The 22,139-nt window shown below is 31.2% G+C and overlaps 5 protein-coding genes across 6 annotated transcripts; 1 reads left to right on the plus strand and 4 right to left on the minus strand.

The window, feature by feature from the left end:
• Positions 1 to 839: 839 nt before the first annotated feature.
• Positions 840 to 5,216, minus strand: LOC137827231 (uncharacterized). Its single transcript, XM_068633489.1, has 7 exons — positions 3,820 to 5,216; positions 2,925 to 3,041; positions 1,960 to 2,138; positions 1,783 to 1,876; positions 1,628 to 1,705; positions 1,275 to 1,376; positions 840 to 1,160 (listed from the first exon to the last, which is right to left on the minus strand). The coding sequence occupies exons 1-7, from the start codon at positions 4,300 to 4,302 to the stop codon at positions 1,026 to 1,028; spliced, it is 1,188 nt and encodes a 395-aa protein (XP_068489590.1). The 5' UTR covers positions 4,303 to 5,216; the 3' UTR covers positions 840 to 1,025.
• Positions 5,217 to 11,894: 6,678 nt separating this feature from the next.
• On the plus strand, positions 11,895 to 14,466 carry LOC137823527 (transmembrane emp24 domain-containing protein p24beta2). Its single transcript, XM_068628713.1, has 5 exons — positions 11,895 to 12,031; positions 12,114 to 12,326; positions 13,574 to 13,760; positions 13,896 to 14,003; positions 14,162 to 14,466. Exons 2-5 carry the CDS (start codon positions 12,114 to 12,116, stop codon positions 14,293 to 14,295), a joined length of 642 nt encoding a protein of 213 aa, XP_068484814.1. The 5' UTR covers positions 11,895 to 12,031; the 3' UTR covers positions 14,296 to 14,466.
• Positions 14,467 to 15,049: 583 nt separating this feature from the next.
• Positions 15,050 to 17,322, minus strand: LOC137823528 (protein NOI4-like). Its single transcript, XM_068628715.1, has 3 exons — positions 16,746 to 17,322; positions 16,453 to 16,641; positions 15,050 to 15,401 (listed from the first exon to the last, which is right to left on the minus strand). Exons 1-3 carry the CDS (start codon positions 16,749 to 16,751, stop codon positions 15,360 to 15,362), a joined length of 237 nt encoding a protein of 78 aa, XP_068484816.1. The 5' UTR covers positions 16,752 to 17,322; the 3' UTR covers positions 15,050 to 15,359.
• Positions 17,323 to 17,572: 250 nt separating this feature from the next.
• On the minus strand, positions 17,573 to 18,051 carry LOC137823529 (uncharacterized). The gene has a single exon (XM_068628716.1). The coding sequence runs from the start codon at positions 18,049 to 18,051 to the stop codon at positions 17,842 to 17,844; it is 210 nt and encodes a 69-aa protein (XP_068484817.1). The 3' UTR covers positions 17,573 to 17,841.
• Positions 18,052 to 19,056: 1,005 nt separating this feature from the next.
• LOC137823530 (mitochondrial import inner membrane translocase subunit TIM10) lies at positions 19,057 to 21,470 on the minus strand. 2 transcript variants are annotated; one of them, XM_068628717.1, is made up of 6 exons: positions 21,365 to 21,470; positions 20,217 to 20,264; positions 19,988 to 20,040; positions 19,819 to 19,857; positions 19,553 to 19,622; positions 19,057 to 19,313 (listed from the first exon to the last, which is right to left on the minus strand). In XM_068628717.1, the coding sequence occupies exons 2-6, from the start codon at positions 20,256 to 20,258 to the stop codon at positions 19,263 to 19,265; spliced, it is 255 nt and encodes an 84-aa protein (XP_068484818.1). In that variant the 5' UTR covers positions 20,259 to 20,264; positions 21,365 to 21,470; the 3' UTR covers positions 19,057 to 19,262. The 2 variants fall into 2 exon arrangements, with proteins under 2 accessions (XP_068484818.1, XP_068484819.1); XM_068628718.1 differs by having other exon boundaries at positions 21,269 to 21,399.
• Between the last annotated feature and the right edge of the window lie 669 nt (positions 21,471 to 22,139).

Below are 22,139 nucleotides of genomic sequence, written 5' to 3' on the forward strand. Positions count from 1 at the left end.
TCATCCCATGGTAGTCCATCTTTGCTTATCAACTCATCATTAGATAAAAAGTTGCAATCGACTCCACCATACAAAATTTTATTTGTATTATTATTATTAGGATTACCCTTTAAATAAGATTTTAGATTTAGAATATTTGAATGTGAAATCTTTCTTAAGGAGTGGGTAGAACAAATATCAATATTTGAATATGAACTAGGCAATTTGATTGTCCAGAATTAAGAAGTAGAAAGAAATTGAATCAGAAGATGGCAAACAACATGAACCACGTGAATGCATTTATTCATACAAGCCGTAATAATAAAATACTTTTAATCTAGAAAGCTCAAACATGTCTCTTAAATAGTGTGTTACATGTCTCTTAAATGGTGTGTACATGTCAGATACTAACACTCGTATAATACGTATAGAATATGATGAAATGTCAAATTTAAAAAATATTTGTTAGATTTCTGACAATTCTAACATAACTCTAATAAATTTTAAAAAAATAAATACATTGATTTTTTAAAAACTTAATTTATTATATAAATTTAAGAATGATTTTTTTGAATATTCATTCATGCTATATAGCTTTTAATATTCATTCATTCACTCCTATTCAACGTTGCTAACTCAGGAAATTTGATAGTTCTTTTTCTCCTGTGCAAGAAAACGCATTCAACTTGATGAAACTAATCCCTTTAATAAAACATTCTGATTAAACAAAGAGCTTAATCAATAATAGTCCATAAGATGATTTTTGTAATATAGGAAACACCACCATCCTTAATTTAATCTAAATAACATAATTCAATTATTAGAGAATAATATAACTGAAGAGGGGTGAACTTTGATGGTGATAGAAATTACAAGATTAATTAATATATTATGATGTCCATATCAAAATTTACACTTATGATCTACAAACAACCTGAAATTGAACAGGGCTTGTGTCATGATGCCCCGAGGGCGATACCATTTGAGATTAAATTAGAAAAACAAAGGTACCAAAAAAAAAAACACGAAAGACAACAAAGCTAATGCTATTTGTCACTCGCTCTAAGGGAATTTAACCGTCTAATCCTCTGATCAAGCTCCTTCATCACTTCAGGTTCTTGTTTCTTCCTTTGCTTAGATATTGTGTTTGTTGTCATTGATCCAATCTTATCAAATGCCACCTGCAACCACAATCAAACTTTCATTCAACAACCTTTGTGTGAATCTTCCTTGAAGGTTTCCCTTCTTCTGAAAACATGCAAACCATTCAGTGGAGATAGTAAAACTTGTCTTACTGTCAATAGATCGTCTGGATCAAATAGGTGATGAGTGGTCATCTGCAGAATGTTGATCACTTCGCCAACATGATGGGTTAGACTCAACTCATTTTCCTTCATCTGCAATTGAGACTCACCATTGTTGAAACATCCTTTCCAATGTACCATATTCTTTATATTTCGATAAAAAAATCAAGAAAGAACAAAAGGGCTACAATATTTTCTTTTTTTAAATAATATTTTTTTCATGTGATGACAGATGATTGTTCTTACTTAAGGTGTCAGCCTAGCTGAAATGTCAAGTTTCCCAGTAATGTCTAACATGAAAGTTTTTATATAAAAAAAAAACAAAAGGGCTACGATAGTGGTACCTTAAAGATCGCTAGGGCCACGTTAAATATAACCTTGGCACCCTCATAGAAGATAACATCCCACACTCGAAGAGTTGTCTGATTCATGGAGGAAGTATTAATATGAGGAACAATTTAACATTTTGATGTAGAATTTATTGCCCCATTATTCTAACCTCGGAAGGCAGGCTTTTGGAGAAGAGGCAGAGGAACCACTCGGTGGCAACAAGGGAAACATCGAATTCCAAAGATTCTAAATGACTCGCAATCCTGCATTTCCATTACTGCGGTTTTCAGAAGGTGCTAGGAATCAAACATGTATGATACACAGTTAAAACATCATATACAAATACCTTGGACACTTTTTAGCTAGTAAATCTTTGAACACTCTTTGTTCCACATGGCATCCTGACAAGTTGTTTGTGTAACAGTCATTAACCAGGACATTTTCCAACAAGACAGCAAGCATCCAAAATGCATCTTCTTCTGTCTTCATGACAAGCAACAACAATGCTGCAACGTAGTTTAATCCCTGCAGCAGTAATGTAGTAGAGTTAGCAATTGATAAAATATTTACCCAAGTATGCATTCAATATTTTTAATTTTCAAGTAAAAAGTGTTATGAAGAAACTTCGTGGTGCTATGTTTTACCTACTATGAGGTCATGGGCCAATCTCGATAATAGAGTGAAACGGCTCGGAAGCCGATCTATAGAGTTAATGGAAGGGATCTCATTTACTCTTCTTAAAGAAGAGAGGGCGTTAATGAAGATAATTGGTTGGATATGCGGCATAGAGAATAATGATGGAATAAGAGTTGGAAAGAATACTAGATACAAGGAAGGACCTAGTATAAGGGAGAAGGGAGACTATTCGAGCTGGAAACCATTGTTTCTGGTTAAACTATATGCTATAGATTGAGAGGCATCCCTCTTGGCTACAACACCTACCTTGAAATTTTCAAGACATAAAATACAGTGGCTGAAGCAGTTGAGAAAAATAAATGTAGGAACAACATAGAAACTAATACCTGCTTCAGTCACACCATGTCGTTAATTTACAAGAGTGAGGGTTGAGAGGGAACAAAAGAATATTCAACCAGCATGTTGCTAATTTGTGAACATATCACATCTAATCACGGAGAAAAAGAACAAAAGAAACGGTTTTTGTTCAAATCGAGAAGCATTTATTGAATGAAAAAGGAAGCCACATACAAAGGTAGGTAATATCAAATTTATATTCATAACAAGTCAGATTTTTGTCTTTCATGCACTGAGAAGAGAGAAACTACTTCAAAAGAAAGAACAGAGCAAACCCACCTGACAATACCCAACATCAGAATCCCTGAAGGAATAAGCAACAAGAACACGCCTGAGAGTAGCATGCCCCTCAGGAGTGTCCAGCCACGGGTGGCCAGGGAAGGTTCGTGGTAGGTCCTGCAAACATGCTTATGAAATTATTAGAAACAGAATAAATGTAATGAGCATCATAAGCAGTGGACATGTTCAAATTATTTCACACAAAAATCAATAATCAAACATCATTTTAAGGATAGCATCCAACACCCTGATGAAAGCTGTGTTTCCAAAACCATGAACTGCACATTGTTTATTAAGTAGATAAACAGCATCCACCTCCCAACAAATTACAGCCCTACACAAACTTCATCTCTAATCTTTGACTACCAAGGATCACACAAATTCCCATCTCTTTCTGATCAGAGTTTACTCAAAGCTTCATTTTGCCTCATCTAAATTTTGTGCACTCCTGAGGGGTATGCTATCCTTATACAACATCCACATGTAAATTATTGAAATGGGATATACCAATAGGGCTCAAGGATCCTATAATTGTAAAGGTTACAAACATCGGGCTAACAAATGCTTCAATTCCTACAGATCTTCCTTACCTCTCAATATCCTCAATAAATAATAAATTTTACTCATAGGGGAAAAACACAAAAGCAACATAGACAATCATTCATCTAAATCTGCAGCAAATTTGTCTGAAATTTTCTTATGAAGACACAGCAAAGTCCATCAAATTCATTTGAAAATGATCCACACAGCTGCAGGCACTTGTCAAATAAAAGGCAACCAAACAAGCCAGAAGGACGATGATGCCCAGAACCATAATAAAGAAACTTGTAATCAAATTCAAAACCAAACCCAACTGTGTGTGATGATCATAAAAAGAAAGGGGTGAGCTCCTCACATGATCTATCTGTCGTGTAGCAGGGGTGACCTTCCCATCCACTGCTTTGGTCAAATCATCATAATAACTGTCAGGCACGGTGGACTTTTTCTTGGCTGCCCCTGACAAGGAAAACCAAATCTTAGGCCTAAGAACTGGGGGTATCCCCTTCCTGATCAACTTCTTCAACGTGATAGCATTAGTCATAGCTGAGAATTTCAAGGAGGACGTGAGGGCACTGCCTTGCCCGATGGTAGTGTGCAGATACCAATTCGCCCCCTTGCTGGCCTCCAATGCCCACCAAACTCTTCCCTGTTGCCTCACCTTCTCCCTTACCTCATTCAACACATTCACATCATCCACATTCCCTTCCACAGTGAATCCATAAAGGTCTTGGAATTTCACAGTCAGATTTGCCCTCCTGGAATGGATGCTGGGCCTCAAAACTGCAACCTGAGATTGGTACTCAAAGGCAAGGTCAATTTTGCTTTTGGTCCCGTACATTTTTTCCTGTGTCAGATCAAGAAAGATGGCCACAACAAAGGGGCTGGGCTTGGCTTGGCTTTGCTTCGGTGTTCAGAATCGGTTGTCTTATGAATTGGGAAAAGGAAGGACCTTGTCAAATAAGAAAATCACCCACTAGTCTGAAACCGTGAAATGGTCCATTCCAAGGACCTGGGTAATCGAGATTAGGTGAGGAGAAGCCGCAAAGTTGTCCGAACAAAATGGGTGCAACAAGATTTGGGGAAAGAGGGGTTTGAGTCAGAAATCATAACCAAAGGGAAAAACTTTGAAAGACCCTTTCTGCATCCTGGAGAAAGCCTGACACTTTGATGTACCTAGCTCAAATATCTCGGGTGAATCTATCAAAAACACACAATAAACGTGAATTGTGGACAGAAAAAAAAAAGGGGTTTGAATATTCAAGCAAAAGGGATAAGATGAGAACCAGGTCGGAAAGAAAATAGAAAAAAAAAATCAAAAAAAAGGGAAAAAAATGAAAAAAAAAAACTTGAAATCCTTTAAGATGAATGCAAGATAGAGAGAGAAAGGATGAGAAAAAGTGAGTTCCTGAAATGGGTAAGAAGATGAACAAAGGAATGGACTATAAAAACAGGAAGAAGAAAAAAAGGCTGGAATTTAGGAAGAATATTTGCATAGAAAGAATGTAAAAACAGAACGGAGAAATAGGGACACTGCCTCTCGCCTCCTCCTCTGCTACAACCGATCTTTCTCTTCTTTCATCTTTTTTCTCACTCATTTCAATTTCACCATTTTCATATATTATATTTATTATAAAATTTTTAAAAAAAATTATTATAACGTTCAAGATGTTCATTAGGGTGAATGGACTAAAATGCATAATTAATGAAAAAAAAAAAGGTTTAAACAAGTTCAGTGACTCTGGCACACTTTTCAAATTTTGGAGATAATGTCTAGTGTCTTTTTCTTATACCTCTGTTGCATAATTTTATCCTCTTTAATTTTTGATTTTTTTTAATATTAAATCAATAGTTCTGAATTCTTTCTGATATTTTTTATTTTTTATGGTAAGTATTGAACGTATATATTGTAATTCAGGCAATTCAATGCATTTTTTATTAATTTTTTCTCAAGAAAATATAAGGATTTGTAGAAAGATATACATATATATATATATATATATATAATCAATTCTTTCTGTAGTGAAATTAAAAATTTAAATACTTATATATCTCAAATGGAGTAATGATAGTGTATTTGTGGGAAATCTATTTAAACCTAAGTATATTTAATGATGTTTCTTTTTTCTGTTTTGTTTAACTTATCATCATGTTATAAATGATATTGTCTATCAAATATGACATTATTTTTTTGGAGAAGTTTCAACTCAAATCAATGTATTGATAGTAAAAAAAACATTTTAAGAACCTTTCAAGTTGTGTCAAATTTATAAATTAGTCTTTACAAAAATATATTTAAAGCTATAAAGTTGAAATATTCAAGGATGATAAACGTAACCACGTTTTTAAATTGCGAAATTACTTTATTTATTCAGAAATCTCTGTTGGAGCAAATTCAAAAAAGTTAGGAACATGGACATCAATTATAAAGAAATATAAGAAAAAATTATCCTTGTGATAGAAAAAAAATTGTAAAAACATTGCTATCATCATATAATTAATGAAAAAACTCTTTATCTTTTTTATTTTTGAAGAGTTTATAAGAAAATGTCTTAATGGAGTTATAGTGCAATCAATTTATTCGGTGACAACTATTAAATTAGTTTATAAATGAAGAAAGATTAGTTATGTGAGTGAGATTTTGGGGTGTTGTATTAAGAGGAATTAAAGAATGAAAGTGAAGTTTGAATGTATTATAACGTTTATAAATTTAAATTTAAATTGGAATAAAAGTAAAATTGAGTGAATATAAGTAATTAATTGAAATTAGGTTGTGGTGAAAGTAACAATAATTAAAATAAGGGTGCAGTTATGAGCAATTAGTTTTAATTATAAAGTCAAAAGGATGATTAGTAAGAAGGAATAGTTCAAAATTTGAATGCATCACGTTACAAGGATTGCTCAATACGATTTCCCAGAACGTGCAGAGTGTCAACAAAATCTTTTCAATTTTTTATAGTGCCACAGTAAGTCGTGCCAATGACTCTGCTGCTGATGATCAAATTAAAAAAATGAAAACAAAAAACATTAGCAATCAAACGTCTACACAAGTGTATGATTTTTAATATTCTATTTATGTGTAATATTATATTTATGGACTGAGTGACCGATCTTATACAAGATAAATGATCATCGTACTTTTTAAGTTCTATTAACTTATGTTAGAGACTGGAGACTGTGGGATCATGGATTGATCTGTTACAAGATAGACTATTTATGAGCTTTCAAAGTCTTATTGGTTTACGTCAAAGGTTAGGAATTTTATGATCATGGACCGAGTCCGAGTCCAGTAATATTGTTGAGTGACTTATTTCCAACCACGATATTTATAAGAACTTGTATTTACTTCCAGATAGGAACGAGGTTACTGGATTCATGGAATTAGACGAATACTCATGAAAGTTAAATGCGAGTAAGAAACAAAAACAAACTACCTAGGTTAAAAGAAAATAAGACCGATTTGTGAGACACAAACTAAGACTATAAATCACTTTTGCTAGTTTATTTGTATGTTTTAAGAATGAGACATGTCTCTTAACTAAAATGTTAACTAAATATATTCAATTATGTATAGAAAATTTGGAATAAATAAATGGTTATGTTACTAACCATTTTCAGTGAATTTTATTTTTCAAATAAATGAATCAAATCCAACCTAATTTATTTTAAATCCCATTTATAAGTACAACATTTAATAATACATATTTTATAAAGCAAAAGGTAATTTTTGTAATGGTGCCGTTTCTTCTGTCTACTTTGCTTCGTCTAATGGTTTCTCTTCATCATGATTTGTGTTTTCAGAAAAAAGTTTTTATTTTACCCAAAAAAAAATAAAATTCTAATGCTTTTCTCGCATTTGATTTATTTGTGCAATCATATTAATTGGTAAAAGTGAAAGGAAATTTTTAAAAGGAGATGGTGAAGACACGTTTTTTGTTGACATTTGTTTTGCAGTTATGTTATTGTTTTGTGTGGCCCACAAAATGATTGTTTGGATTTGAGCAAAACTCACATAACGTGGGGCCCATTTGGGCCCATTAGGTTGGCCCATCATTTCACTAGCGCCAAATGGAAGAAAGAAATCACCTGTGGTTGAGACTATTCTTATTCTCAAAGTTATGGATAAGCCTCAAAAAGTTTCAAGCAACCTCATTCTATTTGTTTTACCTATAAGGACATAATATTTAAATTATAATATAAAATTATGGAGATTGTATACGTTATTCAATCATAAATTATTATATATCATATATTTTAGTTATTAATTATATTAACAATGTTTTTTTTATTGATTAACAGTTGTATAACACATGCACGAACATTGATACCATACATACACGGATATGAAGATACATATAATCTCTAAAATGTAGTATACAGAGATAGAGATACGAATTTATATATTGCATAATTATAAATTATATAAATTGATAATAAATATTTATATTCATAAGTATGTTTCAAAAAAATTTTGTAATAGGAAAATGTTTCTCATGACTGGTTCAATTTTTTTTTTTTTCTTGTTTCTTTAATTACAATAAAAACATATACAATAAGTTTGAATCTTTAGAAAATTAATGTATTTTTTCTTTTTTAAATTTTATTCGAATCGTACTAGAATTGTAAGAAATCCAACAAATATTTTTTTAATTTAACATTTCACCGATACTCGTACGCGTCTTACAAATATTGTACAAATGTCGATATCCAATACGTGTGTCTAATACAGATACATCATTCGAGAGAAGTATATGAGCTTTATAGGTTACCAATATAAACTTATTTATATAAATTAAGCTAAAAATTATGTAATTGTGTTCGTTCTTGTTACATGGGCCGGCTCCGTTTCTACATTGGGCCGAACCGGCCGGTTGACGTGGATATGGGACCCACTTTCTTCTGGAATAAAAAAAAAAGCCGTTCTTCACCGGTTCATGGCCATTTCATTTCATCCACGCAATTTTTTATATTTGTAAATTACATTTAGTAATAAGAATGATTAATCAGTATTTATTTTATTTCTTATGTAATACTGGATTTAAAAAAAAATATCAAAAAGTAAAATAAACTTCTATATAAATTAAAATCAACCTATTCATAGGTTAGAAAATAAATTTTAAGAATTTAGATTAAATAATTTTAATTTGTAAAAACAAATTAACTTTTTTCTCTCCAAGAATACTTATGAAAAATTTCAGTATTAATTAGTAACTTGAATTAAAATAAATAAACATTAGTGAGATATTGGTTTTAACTCTGAATATATTAATAGGAGGAAAGAAGAAAAAATGTTATGGAAAAAGGAAGAGAAAAAACAAATAAAAGAAACAAGTAAAGAGTGATGATACCAACCTACTTCCTTTGGCACAAAGATAACGACCATTCACCTTCACGTGTTATGTCATTATTATTATTATTTTATTTAAGAAAATCTCGCTATCAAAACTCATCAAAAAGCTACGAGAAAAAATAAATAAAACAAATTATAATAAGTTAAGATATTTTATGTTTTGAAAAAACAATGACAAAATTATGTATTACCATGTGAAATCAATTATATGATTCATAAATTTTTTTTTTCTATTCACTTTAATGTTTCTTTAACCATTTTTGTATATTTAGATTCACGTGAATTATAAAAGTTAGAAAATTAAGATAAGTAGCCTATTTATAAAAAAGAAGAAGAAAATGGATCCTTTAAAAATAAGATCTTACTCGTGCTTTTAAATATTCTCTATAATTAAAGAATAGGAACTTAGCTTACTAGTGTGTACACCTTGAATTTTAGTATATTTATTATCCAATTCAATGATTTTTTTATTGGGTTAACTTTATAAATTTTTTATTAGATATAATCTAACCTGGTATAGTCTTAAATGAATTAGGTTAAATTTATTATTTTTTTAATATAAGTTAACTTAGTTTACTCTTATATATCATACAAACATAGTTTTTTTTTTACCGATCGGTATCAGACCAGCTAGTCACTTTATTTCGATATCGACTAACTGTATCAAAATACATTTAAGACACTTAATAAATAACAGTGATGACAATTGTGAAAACTCACTGTGAAATAATATCATATCCCATCGAATCTAGGTAACACTTCCAATAAATAAGCTAACATAGATTTATTAAAAATATCCTCTAAATATAAATCTCTATAAATCAGAAAATGTTCATAGAAATCAGTCGACACTCATATTTGATAAATTTGACCCATCATCACAACAAGAGTATATGACCCAACATTATAAATAAACCCTTTACAAATAGTAAGGAAGATACGTTTTAATTAGTCCTCACTATATACTTTTAACCTAAAATATTAATTTGATCGTCCAAATACCTTTTTCATATTAAACTTTAATCGAACACCAATAAGAGACTTGAAGTAGAAATGAGAACCAACACATTAGCAATACAAGTACGAATTTCTAAAACAATAAATAGCTGCTTAAAGTATTGTGAAAACAGTAGTATGGTATTCCTTTTTGGCATTTGTTCATTGTGTTTGAATGATGATGAATCTGAAAGGTGCTTTAATTACTGTATACGACATAGTTTTCACTGGAGAAATAAATAAATAAATATAATTGTAAAACATGCTACACTTTTCATATCCACACAAATATGTGCTGCAATAATGCCATTACTATTACTATTACAGAAATAGTGAAATTCCTCTTTCATTCGTGAGTGAAATGCCACGTGTAGAAAATACCTTCACCAACAAAATAAAACAGAGTGAAATACAACATTTTGATATTCATTTACACAAAAATAACAATATTTGGTGGTATGAAATGGTTTACAACACTTTTACTTCCTGCACCCCATAGTTACTAATTGCACCCAGAGAAAGAGATTAAAATATTATCTCATGTATTTCGTGGCAGCCACCGCTCTCCATTCTTCATCCTTCACGGGAAGAATAAGATTCTGAAAAGTTCATTTTGAAATTATCATATACGTTTTAGAAAAAAAAAATCTGTTTTTTGAGAATTTGTTCTGAAAAAGTTATTTTAGAAGACATTATTTCATGTATTTTGAAAAATATATTTTGAAAAAGTCTTTCTAAAAAGCTTGTTTCAGAATTTAACATGTAAAATAGGGGCAATTTTATCTTTTCGTAGGGGTGCAATTTGAATTTATGAGGGTGCAGAATGCAGAGGCCCAAAATGAAAACATACGTATATTGCCAGTGTGGCTCCCCCAGGCCGAAAGAATAATTATCAAGTGGGGGTAATTTCTTCTTGCACCTCAATGTTTTCTTCACGCACCACCTTAGAATAATACCATAATTTTCATTTTTATAATTGACATTAATAGTGCAATTTTACTTTAATAATTAGACAATGTTAAACTATTTAATAATTTATCACTTGAATAATATTATTTTAATTATTGAAAACGAAAATAATTGAAATAAGATATATATTATGTTGAAAAAATAGTGAATTATCGGCAATGTCGTTGTCCTCCTAAAACATCTATGATTTCGTCTTTGTCCGAAATTGAATTTAAATCTTAAAATTTCAGAATGCTTATTTTATCATCAAATAAGTTATAAAATATTGTTAGAAGATAGTCTGCGATTAGTTATAGAATTGATAAATATTTGATAAAAAAATATTTACTTTATTACATATTTATTAAAATAAAAATGAATAAAATAAGATAATTTGTATATTTCGAGCATTCCCAGAACAATCGATATATATTAGAGTATAGTGAATGAGTGTAAATACTAATATTGAGAAAAGTGCCACTCCATATATTATATAAATTCTTCGATCTTCTTATTTAAGACATTTTATTTTTTAGAAATAATTTATAAAACAATAAGAATTATCCTTTAATTGATTATGGTATGGTATTATATTGTTGTCACTAAATTATTTAAAGATAAGCAAGTTTATTAGGTCTTATATATTTGTTTGTTAGTTTATGTTAGAAATAACTATAAGATAAAATCTAAATATATCAAAATACTGTAAGTATATTTATATTTCATGAACACATAATTAAAATTATAATTTTGTTTACCTCTTTTAATAATCTTATTTGATTTGATTTTGATAAATTAAGATTCAATACAAGTTCAATATGAACAATTCAAATATATAATAAACGTATTTGAAATCATTGTGAAAATTGAATTATTTTGTTTAAAAGTGATTTTAAAATAGTTACTTTTATTTGGAGTGAAAGAATTAAAATATTTATTTTTCTTCGTTTACACTGATAAAGTAATTGTTATTATTCATATTATTATTATTATTATTATTATTATATCTGAACAAAATTGGTGAGAGTCCGAACTCATCTTAGGTTGGTTTTGTTTGCACACGAGGCCGAGTTTGAAACATATCTTACGTGTCGAGATTTTATTGGATGAGTGACCAGAACTCTCCAAACACATATAGACACGTGGAAAAAGCGGAAGGTTGTAGAACGACGCCGTTTCTAGTTTCAGCAAGCACTGAGTTCATATTAAAAATCAGCGACTGTGTCGTGTTTCATATTTTTCTTCGTCAAATTTCCGAGAAGAGACAGTGACAAAGGTATTTGCGTGTGTTATGATGTTATGATTCTGTGGATCCGTGATTTTGAGATGAGTATCTGAATTAACCGATTATTTGGCAGATGAGATTATCATCGTTGCGGCTTGCTTTGGTGTTGGTGTTAATTGGGGCATTGGGGAAGTTACAGAGGTCAGAGGGTATTCGATTTGTGATAGACAGAGATGAGTGTTTCTCCCATGATGTCAAGTACGAGGGTGACACTGTTCATGTCTCTTTCGTTGTAATTAAGGCTGATTCTCCCTGGCATTACGGCGACGAAGGTGTCGATCTCGTGGTATGTTTTTTTTTTGTTCTTTTTCCCTCTCTTTCGATCTCCTTTTATATTGTTTTGTTTTACCTTAATTTTGTGTTTCGTAACTCTTAATTAGAATCGCAATTACTCGGCGTTTCTATGGGGTGTTCATATTCGCTATTTGCTATTTATAATTGATGGGATTTTGTTTCGAAGTTCTGTTCAGGGAAGGGAATAGAACCGTAGGCACTTGAATGCAAAGTTTAAACCAAAAAAATTGGTTTAGGGTTTTATATTTGAACAGCCATCAAGTTCATCCTTGAAATATTACTCTCTCTACTACATGATTCGTAATACAGAAAAATGAATTCTATCTAGGTAATTTCCCAAGTGTTAGAAATCATGCTTGGTAGTTTTCTCAAATATTAAAAAGTCCTTCAAATTGGTCTCGGAACATCACAGAAATAAATAAAGTCCGAGATTATTTTGATTGATGTTTAGTAGAGGGATTTCTGTGCTTCACCACAACCATGAAACTTCATTTGTTTCTAGATCTTGGTATCTGTTGTTAAACGTACACCCCATTCTGAACACTTTTACTCACTGCCCATGCTGAAGTGTTTGGAGGGTGTTATGGCAAGAATGTTCTCATGGTAAAACACCTAATGAAGCAACAAGTTTTATCGACTGTTAGGAGATGATTCACTGAGCAAAAACAGTTATTTTTTTTAAAAATTTAGTAAGAACGAGTACTTGTAGTTACAGAGATGTTGTGAATTGTATGTAGCTGTTTATATGTATCACCTTTTACATTTACAATTATATATCAATACCGTTCTTTTGAGGGTAAACGCCAGTGATTTTCAACACCAGTTAGTCATGAGCATTTCATATAAGAAAGCTACAACCAAAAACCTTAAGACAATGAGTATGTGAGACTGGAGATTCGGCACGATTGAGCCATAAACATTCTATATAAGAAACTTTCAATCCAAAACCTTAAGACAATGGGTATGTGAGTCTTCTTTCTTATATACTGCAATTCAAGCTCATTCCTATTCAATATAGGACCCAACACACTTAAAATTCTAACAATAAATGGCCCACATTAAACATCTATATTTGTATTTTTGTGCTACAATCTTTGAATATATCTCCAGCAGCTGTACAAATCCACATTCTGCATACACAATTGATAGGAATAACCTTTCTTTGAAATTATCCTTTTCCTTCGTACCCAACACAATCATACGTTGTAATCTCATTGCACCACAATTTATGAATTTTAGGTAAAGGGACCTTCTGGTGAGCAAATTCATGATTTCCGGGACAAGACCAGTGACAAATTTGACTTTGTGGCTCACAAATCAGGGGTCCATAAGTTCTGCTTCACCAACAAGTCTCCTTATCACGAAACTGTCGATTTTGATGTACATGTCGGTCACTTCTCTTACTTTGAGCAACATGCAAAAGATGGTAATGCCTCTTCTATGAAGTCCACTTATATTTGCTCTTCTCTATTTTTTAGTGTAAAACATTGATGTTTAAGCTGCATGGAAAGTCTATACAATGAGAGAATTTTTATTGAAACTTTTGTGACTGTCTTTGCAGAGCATTTTACCCCTTTGCTGGAGCAGATAGGGAAGTTGGAGGAAGCTCTATACAACATTCAGTTTGAACAGCACTGGTTAGAGGCTCAGACTGATCGCCAAGCAATAGGTAATTATTTTAGGTTTAATTTTATGTTTATCTTACTATTCACAGTTTCTCTGAATACAATTTTTATGTTCATCAGTTAAAGATATGCTTGTGTTAAAAGATAAAAACCTTGTTTTTGTATGCAATCTTGTATAAAAATATTGTTTTTATGTATGCAGTGAACGATGCAATGAGCAGAAGAGCAATACACAAGGCAATTTTTGAATCAGCTGCACTGATTGGGGCTAGTGCGCTCCAAGTGTACCTTCTACAGCGATTGTTTGAAAGAAAATTGGGTACCTCAAGAGTTTAGAGCTTCCAAATGTTTGAGAACCTGTAACAGTACAGACGAGAATGATATTTCAACCTTTTTCTTCTTCTGTTTTCATCACATGGATATTTATATAACTAGTTGTTCACCTCTGCTCATAATACATGTGGAAAGATGTTGTTTAATGTTAATTATAGTTCATTTCAGTTGGCATACTTTTCACTTTATTTACCCTGCTTAAGCTGCTACGGCGTTAGAGAATTTGTTATGTACTTTGTGGCAGGTTTGCAGTGCTAACCTCACATCATACGTTAATTTTCTATAAACTCAAACGTATTGTATAAATTACAAAAATAAAGAACAAATCTTTTGGAACCATTCAAAAAAATTTAACATACTTATGTACCTAAATGTTTTCGTGTCTTATATTTTAGAAATTATAGGTATTTTCGTGTTCGTGTTGTATCAGTGTCATACCAACTTCAATAACACGGCAGAAACTTTCACTATTGTATAAATTGATAAAGTATGTGTCAAGGGGCATTATTTCTCATTTTGGATCAAATTACCATGTACATTTAATTTTAACTGAGGATAGGTATATCTTTCTTAATGTAAACACACTTTCAGTATAAATCCCCTTGGATGTACGTATTTTTCAATAGAACGTAGGAAAATTGGTTGTTGACCATGATCTGCATAAGGGTACAATCGATTTTCAGATTTCAGAAAAGGATTATTCATTTTGCTCATCTCTACTTTTGTGTGAATGAAACTGTCTAAAACACAAATGAAGTTCTTGAATTGTTGTGTTATTATGATTTGTTTTCCATTTGACAACGATGCAAGCGAAGTCCACTAATCAGAACAGTTACATCAAATATCAAGTTCCTGTTTATAAACAATGGAGGGAAACTTGAATTAAATGAAAAATTGTGGAGTGAATGAGGTGTGAAACCAACTAGTTTTGAACATTAAGAAACCCCAGAAATTGCATGTATCATGCTATATTTGTTTCCTAATCAAGCCCAAATCTACACTACGTATATATATATCTAAGATTTCAGCAGGACCCATCATAGCTTAAATGAAGCTCAAGATTTCCCTCAGGGCTCAGCAGATACCTTTATGCAGCAGAGCCATCTTTTCTGCAAAAAATAATTTTATTCAGAAGTTAGTACTCACAAAGAAACTGTTTTTATTTATCAGCAAAAACAAATAAAATAAAATGAGACACTTCAGGAGTATCTCAATCCTTATACAAATAATCCAACACAAAATTTTCATCACCTAATCAGCTGAGTATCCAACCAACATATTAGCTACAATAACATATCATAACAAGATACAAGAGCACATCAATTTACAATTGCAGAAATAAAAACAACAACTGTATGGAACAAAGGATCAAATGCAACTATGTATCTTTTTATCGAGTATCTTTTATTGCATTAAGAAGAGAATAATCCAAACATAGAATCACAACGCATCAAATTAAATGTAACAACATCGTCTCATTATCACCCTAGATTGGTGTCAGTGTTACATGGATGTATAGCTCTATCAAAATCCAAAATTTTCAAATATATTATATTATGGTTTCAACGAGACCTTACTTGAACAGATACCAGTTCCTCCTAATCAAGCATAAACATAAACAAAAGACATGAAAGTAGTTTTCTATGATTCAAGAGGGTGTCCCCATTTGAGAATAGGACGATGACACAAACGGTTAAATTTCTACCAATGCATGCATACCAACCTATGAGGCTTTCATTCGCCTCTTAAATGGTGTGTCCGTGTCGAATACATGTATCGGATACCGACACTTGTCAGACACGTACCGGTGAAGTGTCCAATTTGAATTTCTGACAATTCTAGCACAATTCTAACACAATTTAAAAAATGAGAAATACATTAATTTTTTAATAACTCAAACTTATTTATTATGATTATAAAAATAAGAAACAAATATTTTTGAACCCGTCATAAAAATATATTTCTACTAAAAGAAAAACTGAAACACACTTGTGCACATAAATTTTTATTGTCAATTTATATAATTAATAATTATATAATATATAGATTTGTGTACCTATGTCATACATTTTAGAGATGATACGTATGTCAGTGTCTATGCTAAGTAGATACCAACTTGAATCATTAATGCATAAAAGTAAAGAAAAGAAAAAAACTTACATAATGGGACTTGCGAAGAGCGAGTTGAGGGTTGTATTGTGGTGAATTGCAAGCAGTAGGGGGTAAGTGGACCTTAGCACATTGCTTCCTCTCGGTCCTGGCTTTGTTGAAGATTACTGAGAAATCAGCACCTGATGATGGATCACTCACATCCCATTCCCCAAACTTAGGCAATGTTCTACCCTTCTCCTGTTCATAATTATGCATTGCAATTCATGTTCATAATCAAATTGAAATTGAAATTGAAATTGAAATGTAACAAAAAAGGAGATGAAATTGGGTTGCATAGTTACCGCCATGGTCGATAGATGAAGTTGGAGGATGGATGGGACCTTGAACTGAATATATTTATATATATTTGATGCAATGTAGTGTTGTTGATTCAACCTTCTTCTTTTCCTTGATATTGAGTTTCCAAGGAGAAAGAAGAAAGAAGAAAGAATCAGAAAAACAGAGAAACAGAGCAACTGAAAGGAAACAGAGAGATTGGGCCAATGTCAATCAAATTTGTGAGGCCTACATTTCCACCATTTTCAGCCAACCACGCTCAACCATCAAAATCTTCCTCTTAATATAGATTATATTTTTTAAATTATTTTTTAGTTAATTCTAAAGATTTATGATGATAATGTTCATCATTCTAGTTAGTTTTACATTGTTAACAAGAAAGAAACCTCTTGTATTTTTTTAAACCATTTTTCACAAAAAAATAATATTTAAATTAATTAGAACAGTAATTTAAAAAAGTATTTAATGTTTTTTTGTGGGATCTTAAATTAATAATAACTTCATAAATGATTCACATTAAGCATGGGAATTTGATCCATAGAAATTGGATCCCATGTGTTTTTTACATATACGAATTAGGAATCCAACTCTTAATCATATATATTTACGAAATTTTAATTTTTTTTCTTCTGATTACATAATATGAATCACCCATCACATTTATGATTCTTTTCTTTTACCTTTTTTTTTTCTTGTCAGGTGTTCAATAGATCTGCAGTGTTAACAAAGAATGGATCTGCTTGAAGAATTGGCAACATGGTAAAGGCACATTGTATAATGCAAAACTAATACCACAGGGCTCTGACTGAACTAGAAAATTGAATTTAGATAATGAAACAAAAGGAAAGTTGATTGATGTTTGAAGATGGAAACAACAACAACACAGAGAGAAAAAGGAAAGCAAAGTAAAGAAGATACATATGAGGTATATTTTTGCAATAGAAGAGAGAAGCTGAAATGGTATGTTGTGTAGTAAACTTTAAATTTAACTCAATCTCATAAAACTGGTTTATGAAAGAGATTTGCAGATATAACTGCAAAAGACGTGTAAATATAACTGCAAAAGACTCTGATCTCTAATCGATGTGTGTGGAATCTGAGTCAAACATTATGAGTGTTGTCTGGCTTGGAGTGGGAATCAAGATTGGCAGCAGAAGCAGAAGCACCTGGTGGTGGAGCTGGCATGCCATAAACTTGAGGGTTGGTCTGCATGTCTCTTCTTCCTCTTGCTCTTCCAAAGAAGTAACATCCAAAGCCAAGAATGAAGCAGAAGATTATGAAAGGGAGAGAGATCACCACCACCATGCCCATCTTTGATATTCTTCTTCTTCTTGTTTTCTGAATTGAGAGGGTGAGAGTAAAAAATGAAGTGTTGTTGAGTTGAGTGGAGAAGGAATAAGAGGGAGCATTTATTCATACAAGTGGCTCTGGTATTGGATTCTCTTCTGTTCTGTCATGAACCCCTTAACGTTCAATTTTCCAACGGATACCTTTCTGTCCCTACAACACTACCCCTCTCTCTCTTCCACTTCACTTTTGTCTTTACTATAAAAATAAATATAGTTTAACAACTCTTAATATAATATATAGATTCTAATATAAATTAGCTCTCACTCCAAAGGTTTATTATTTAGAGACACACTTTCTTTATTATTTTATTCAACCAAACAATTAGATGTATAACTTAACTTTTTTTATTATATTTTTCGCATTTAATTCAAAGCACCTGAAAATGTATTTGTACTTATTTTCTCTTCTCTTCTCTCCCTGTTTTTTGAACATTTTTTTCTTTCTTGTTTCTTATATCTAACGTAACACTGATAAATGAGCATTTTATGATAGAATAATGCGTACTCAATCAATATAAGGTGTCTAAATAACTTAAAATTTATATAACTTAAATTTAAAATTTAATCCTCTTCAATTGTATCAGATAAATCGGCAAGTAACTTGTCATTCCATTTTTTACAATTTAATTTACACATATTTTCAGACTAATCATACATTAGTTGTTAATTATATTTGAATTTTAATTTAAACAATTTATAAAATAATAAATTAAGAACTATATTTTTTAGTTGACTGTATAGTTTTAAGTTTGTTATATAATGTATATTTTTTAAATTATAAAAAAATATGACAATGAACTTATATTCGAAGAAATTAGATTTATTCGAAAAAATTGTTTAAAAATGAAAACGAAAAACTGCAAATGTCGCATGGGGAGAAAGATCAATGCTGTTGCAAGATGATAAGTTGAAACAAATGTAATAGAAAAACACTGATAAATTAAGGGTAGAACCAAAAAGACATAAATTAGAAACAAAAAATGAACTATAAATTATTTTTATTGTTCACCAATGGCTATCTCAACTCAAAAGCTAATCAATCTTTCTCTTAACAAAGCAGATTGACCTAAAAATAGTCATGGACAAAAAAAACTTGCAAAAGTATTAAATTTATGTTTTGCAATTGATGCCTACATGTAGCTCACTCGCAAAAGAAAACACCATAGACTTGGATTACATCGGAGGCTTCCCAGAACCAAGCAGCTGACCAACTAGATTATTCACCTGCTTAGACAAAACAGACAATCACTATTTGCAGTTTCCTATTACATCTAAAGCAAAAACCATTTTGAAGCCAGAAATTCCATCACCCACAAACACTTTATTTGCCTTACCCCACTAAGATTTCATCATAAAACATCCTATGAGAAAAATATCTTATAGCATAATATTAAGTTTGACGAGAAAAAAAGAAACAGGTCACAGACAACTCAAAAAAGTGTCAGTGATAAGCAAAATCTTACATGCCAGTATTTTGAAACACATCGGTCAATGCAACTATTTTCACCCATATTTAGCTCAGACTCCTTGTACCTGAGAAGAAAAGGTGTTAAAACAAATATTATAATAACATTCACATTGAGCCATCATCAAAAGAATGCAACAGCGGATAACTGAGAAATCAGAGAGTAATTTCCAAATTGTCAGGACTGGACTGGATGGCATTTGAAGAGCATCAAACATGACAGTTTCTCAAGCAGTTAATAAAATTAGACAAGAGTTTCCCCACCTATTGTCAACACACTTTTTGAAACAGGTCTGGGTCATCCTGAATAGTAAAAATACCAAAGCGTTAGCCAAATGAAATAAATCTTCTCAAACAAAAAGCAGCTAGACTCTACGTTATACTTGCTGATAACAGCAAAACTATCAAGGCGAGCAAGAACAGGGAAACCTACTTGTTGAATAATTCGACCCTATACTCCATCTCCTTTTCAGCCATTCCAAATATCTGTTTCATTATCACACGAATCATTGAAACACATCAAAAAACAAGAAAAACTAAATAATCAAATAATTCCAAAAAAACACAAAGTTAAAGTTGAAATCATTTTCAAATTATCAGGTAACAACATCAATAACCAGATTAGTTTTTCCAAAATTGGAGGAATAGAAAGGAATACCTACCTGTTCTTTTTCAAAGGCAGAAGGTGAGATATTGGCAGCCATTGTAGCCTGAAATAAGATAACCGACTATTAGAATTGGATTGGTGTTGATGTAGATTTCGTTATTTCTAATTGCAACCATTTACAACCAAACAAAATGTCCTCTATTTATTTCTAACCAAATTTATGCATGATGCATCATGTTCACCCAGAATAGTCTTATTATATTTCATACAAGTCATGTTAAGAAGCACACAGGCGATCCTTGTACACTAAGATTTGAATAATTCGAGAACCAAAAGTATATGAACTGGATCAACAGATGCTGAGAGAAACTCATGTCTAAATTTTGGGGTAAAAGTTTGCAGAATAAACCAAATAAAAGAACACTGAACTACATAACATGTAGAATTCCTTAAAACCCTAACTACAAATCCCTTGGAACAACATGATTGAGAAACAAACAAATCATGGTCATAATGTTCAGCTAGATTCGTTCATCACTTCATCAAATGATTTTTCTCTGTAAGTCCGTATACCCCATGCTTCTACTACCTACGAAGTCCAAAAATTTCCCAGGTTTCTAATCAATTTAATCCTTCTTGTGGTTCACATCAATTATAATGACCAGTCTCAAGTATAAGCATAAATCTGCAACCAGCCAAATCTCTCTCCCCTCCTCCCTACGATTCACAGAACAAAAAATGACATCTCTAGATAAAAAGCGGAATTCTCTGAACAATGGGTTATTTCAATCTTACACGGTGTAGCCTATATGCGAAATTTAGTCCAACAGAAACAATGTGAATGAAATAAATAGGTTTTCAAAAAGATCAATGACCAAAGCTCGTGTGAGCAACCCAATTTAGTGGCTAAAATCCCCAACTAACTTCAAATTAACTTGGGGAAATCATACAACTCCATTATCATAGACACTATTTCAAAACTATAATCATTAAAATCGTAACAAGTTAAGCACATGCAGAGGTGATTAAGTGACACAAAATTCAGAAAAATAGCAGTGTGTAAGGGAGATTCTTATTGGACTAAATGTAGAAAACAATAAAACTCACAACACAACAAAACGATTCGGGCTTGAATCCCAAATCCCGTAGGTTTGTAAGAAATTTGAGTTGAGAAAGAAGGAAAAGAGAGAGAGAGAAACGTACTAGTTGATGAAGAAACGCGGCTAGGGTAGGGTTCGATCTTTCTAAAGGAGAAGGGGTACAGCATATCACATTTTAAACTAAATTACCCAAATAACAATCATACCTTAATTTTTAAATTCAGAAATAGGAATTATATATTTACAATTCACATTTTTATATTATAATTCATAATATTATTATTTTAATATTTTTTATGTCATTTAATTATAAATTTATTATATATATTTATTTTTAAATCATCCTATCAAAAGTTATATATAACTCTAAAAATTATTAAATTAATAATTTTCCTTCAGAAATAATACTTTTACACCATAAACAAATTAAGCTTTCAAACTTTAAATTTTTTTACAAATTATATTTTTTATTTTCTATTTACAATTTCTCATCCAAATAATATCCATGATTTATATGTGGAGGGTATGAGAAGTTTTGGTATCTTGCCTCTATTCAATATATAAAAAAGAAATATGAGAAATGATCTCATCAACCAAACTCTTTAATCATAGAAAACAAAATAAGACAAGTCTAAACATTATGCAATTCTATTTTGACATTATAAAAATAGTAAATTTACTTGTAAAAAAATATGTGTCGACCTCGATGGAAGAAGTCATTAAAATCTCTCTAAGTAAAACTTGTTAAGTTTACACGACCTAGATGTCCTAAGCATGAGAGAACATACTCTGAAATAATGTAGTGATTAATTACTATAGTTGCGTTCATCTTGGCAATTTAAAGTATGTGAAACTAATTTAAGATTAATTATGATATT

The sequence above is a fragment of the Phaseolus vulgaris genome, chromosome 8 (assembly GCF_000499845.2).
Source record: "Phaseolus vulgaris cultivar G19833 chromosome 8, P. vulgaris v2.0, whole genome shotgun sequence".
In the NCBI taxonomy this organism is placed as follows: Eukaryota; Viridiplantae; Streptophyta; class Magnoliopsida; order Fabales; family Fabaceae; genus Phaseolus; species Phaseolus vulgaris.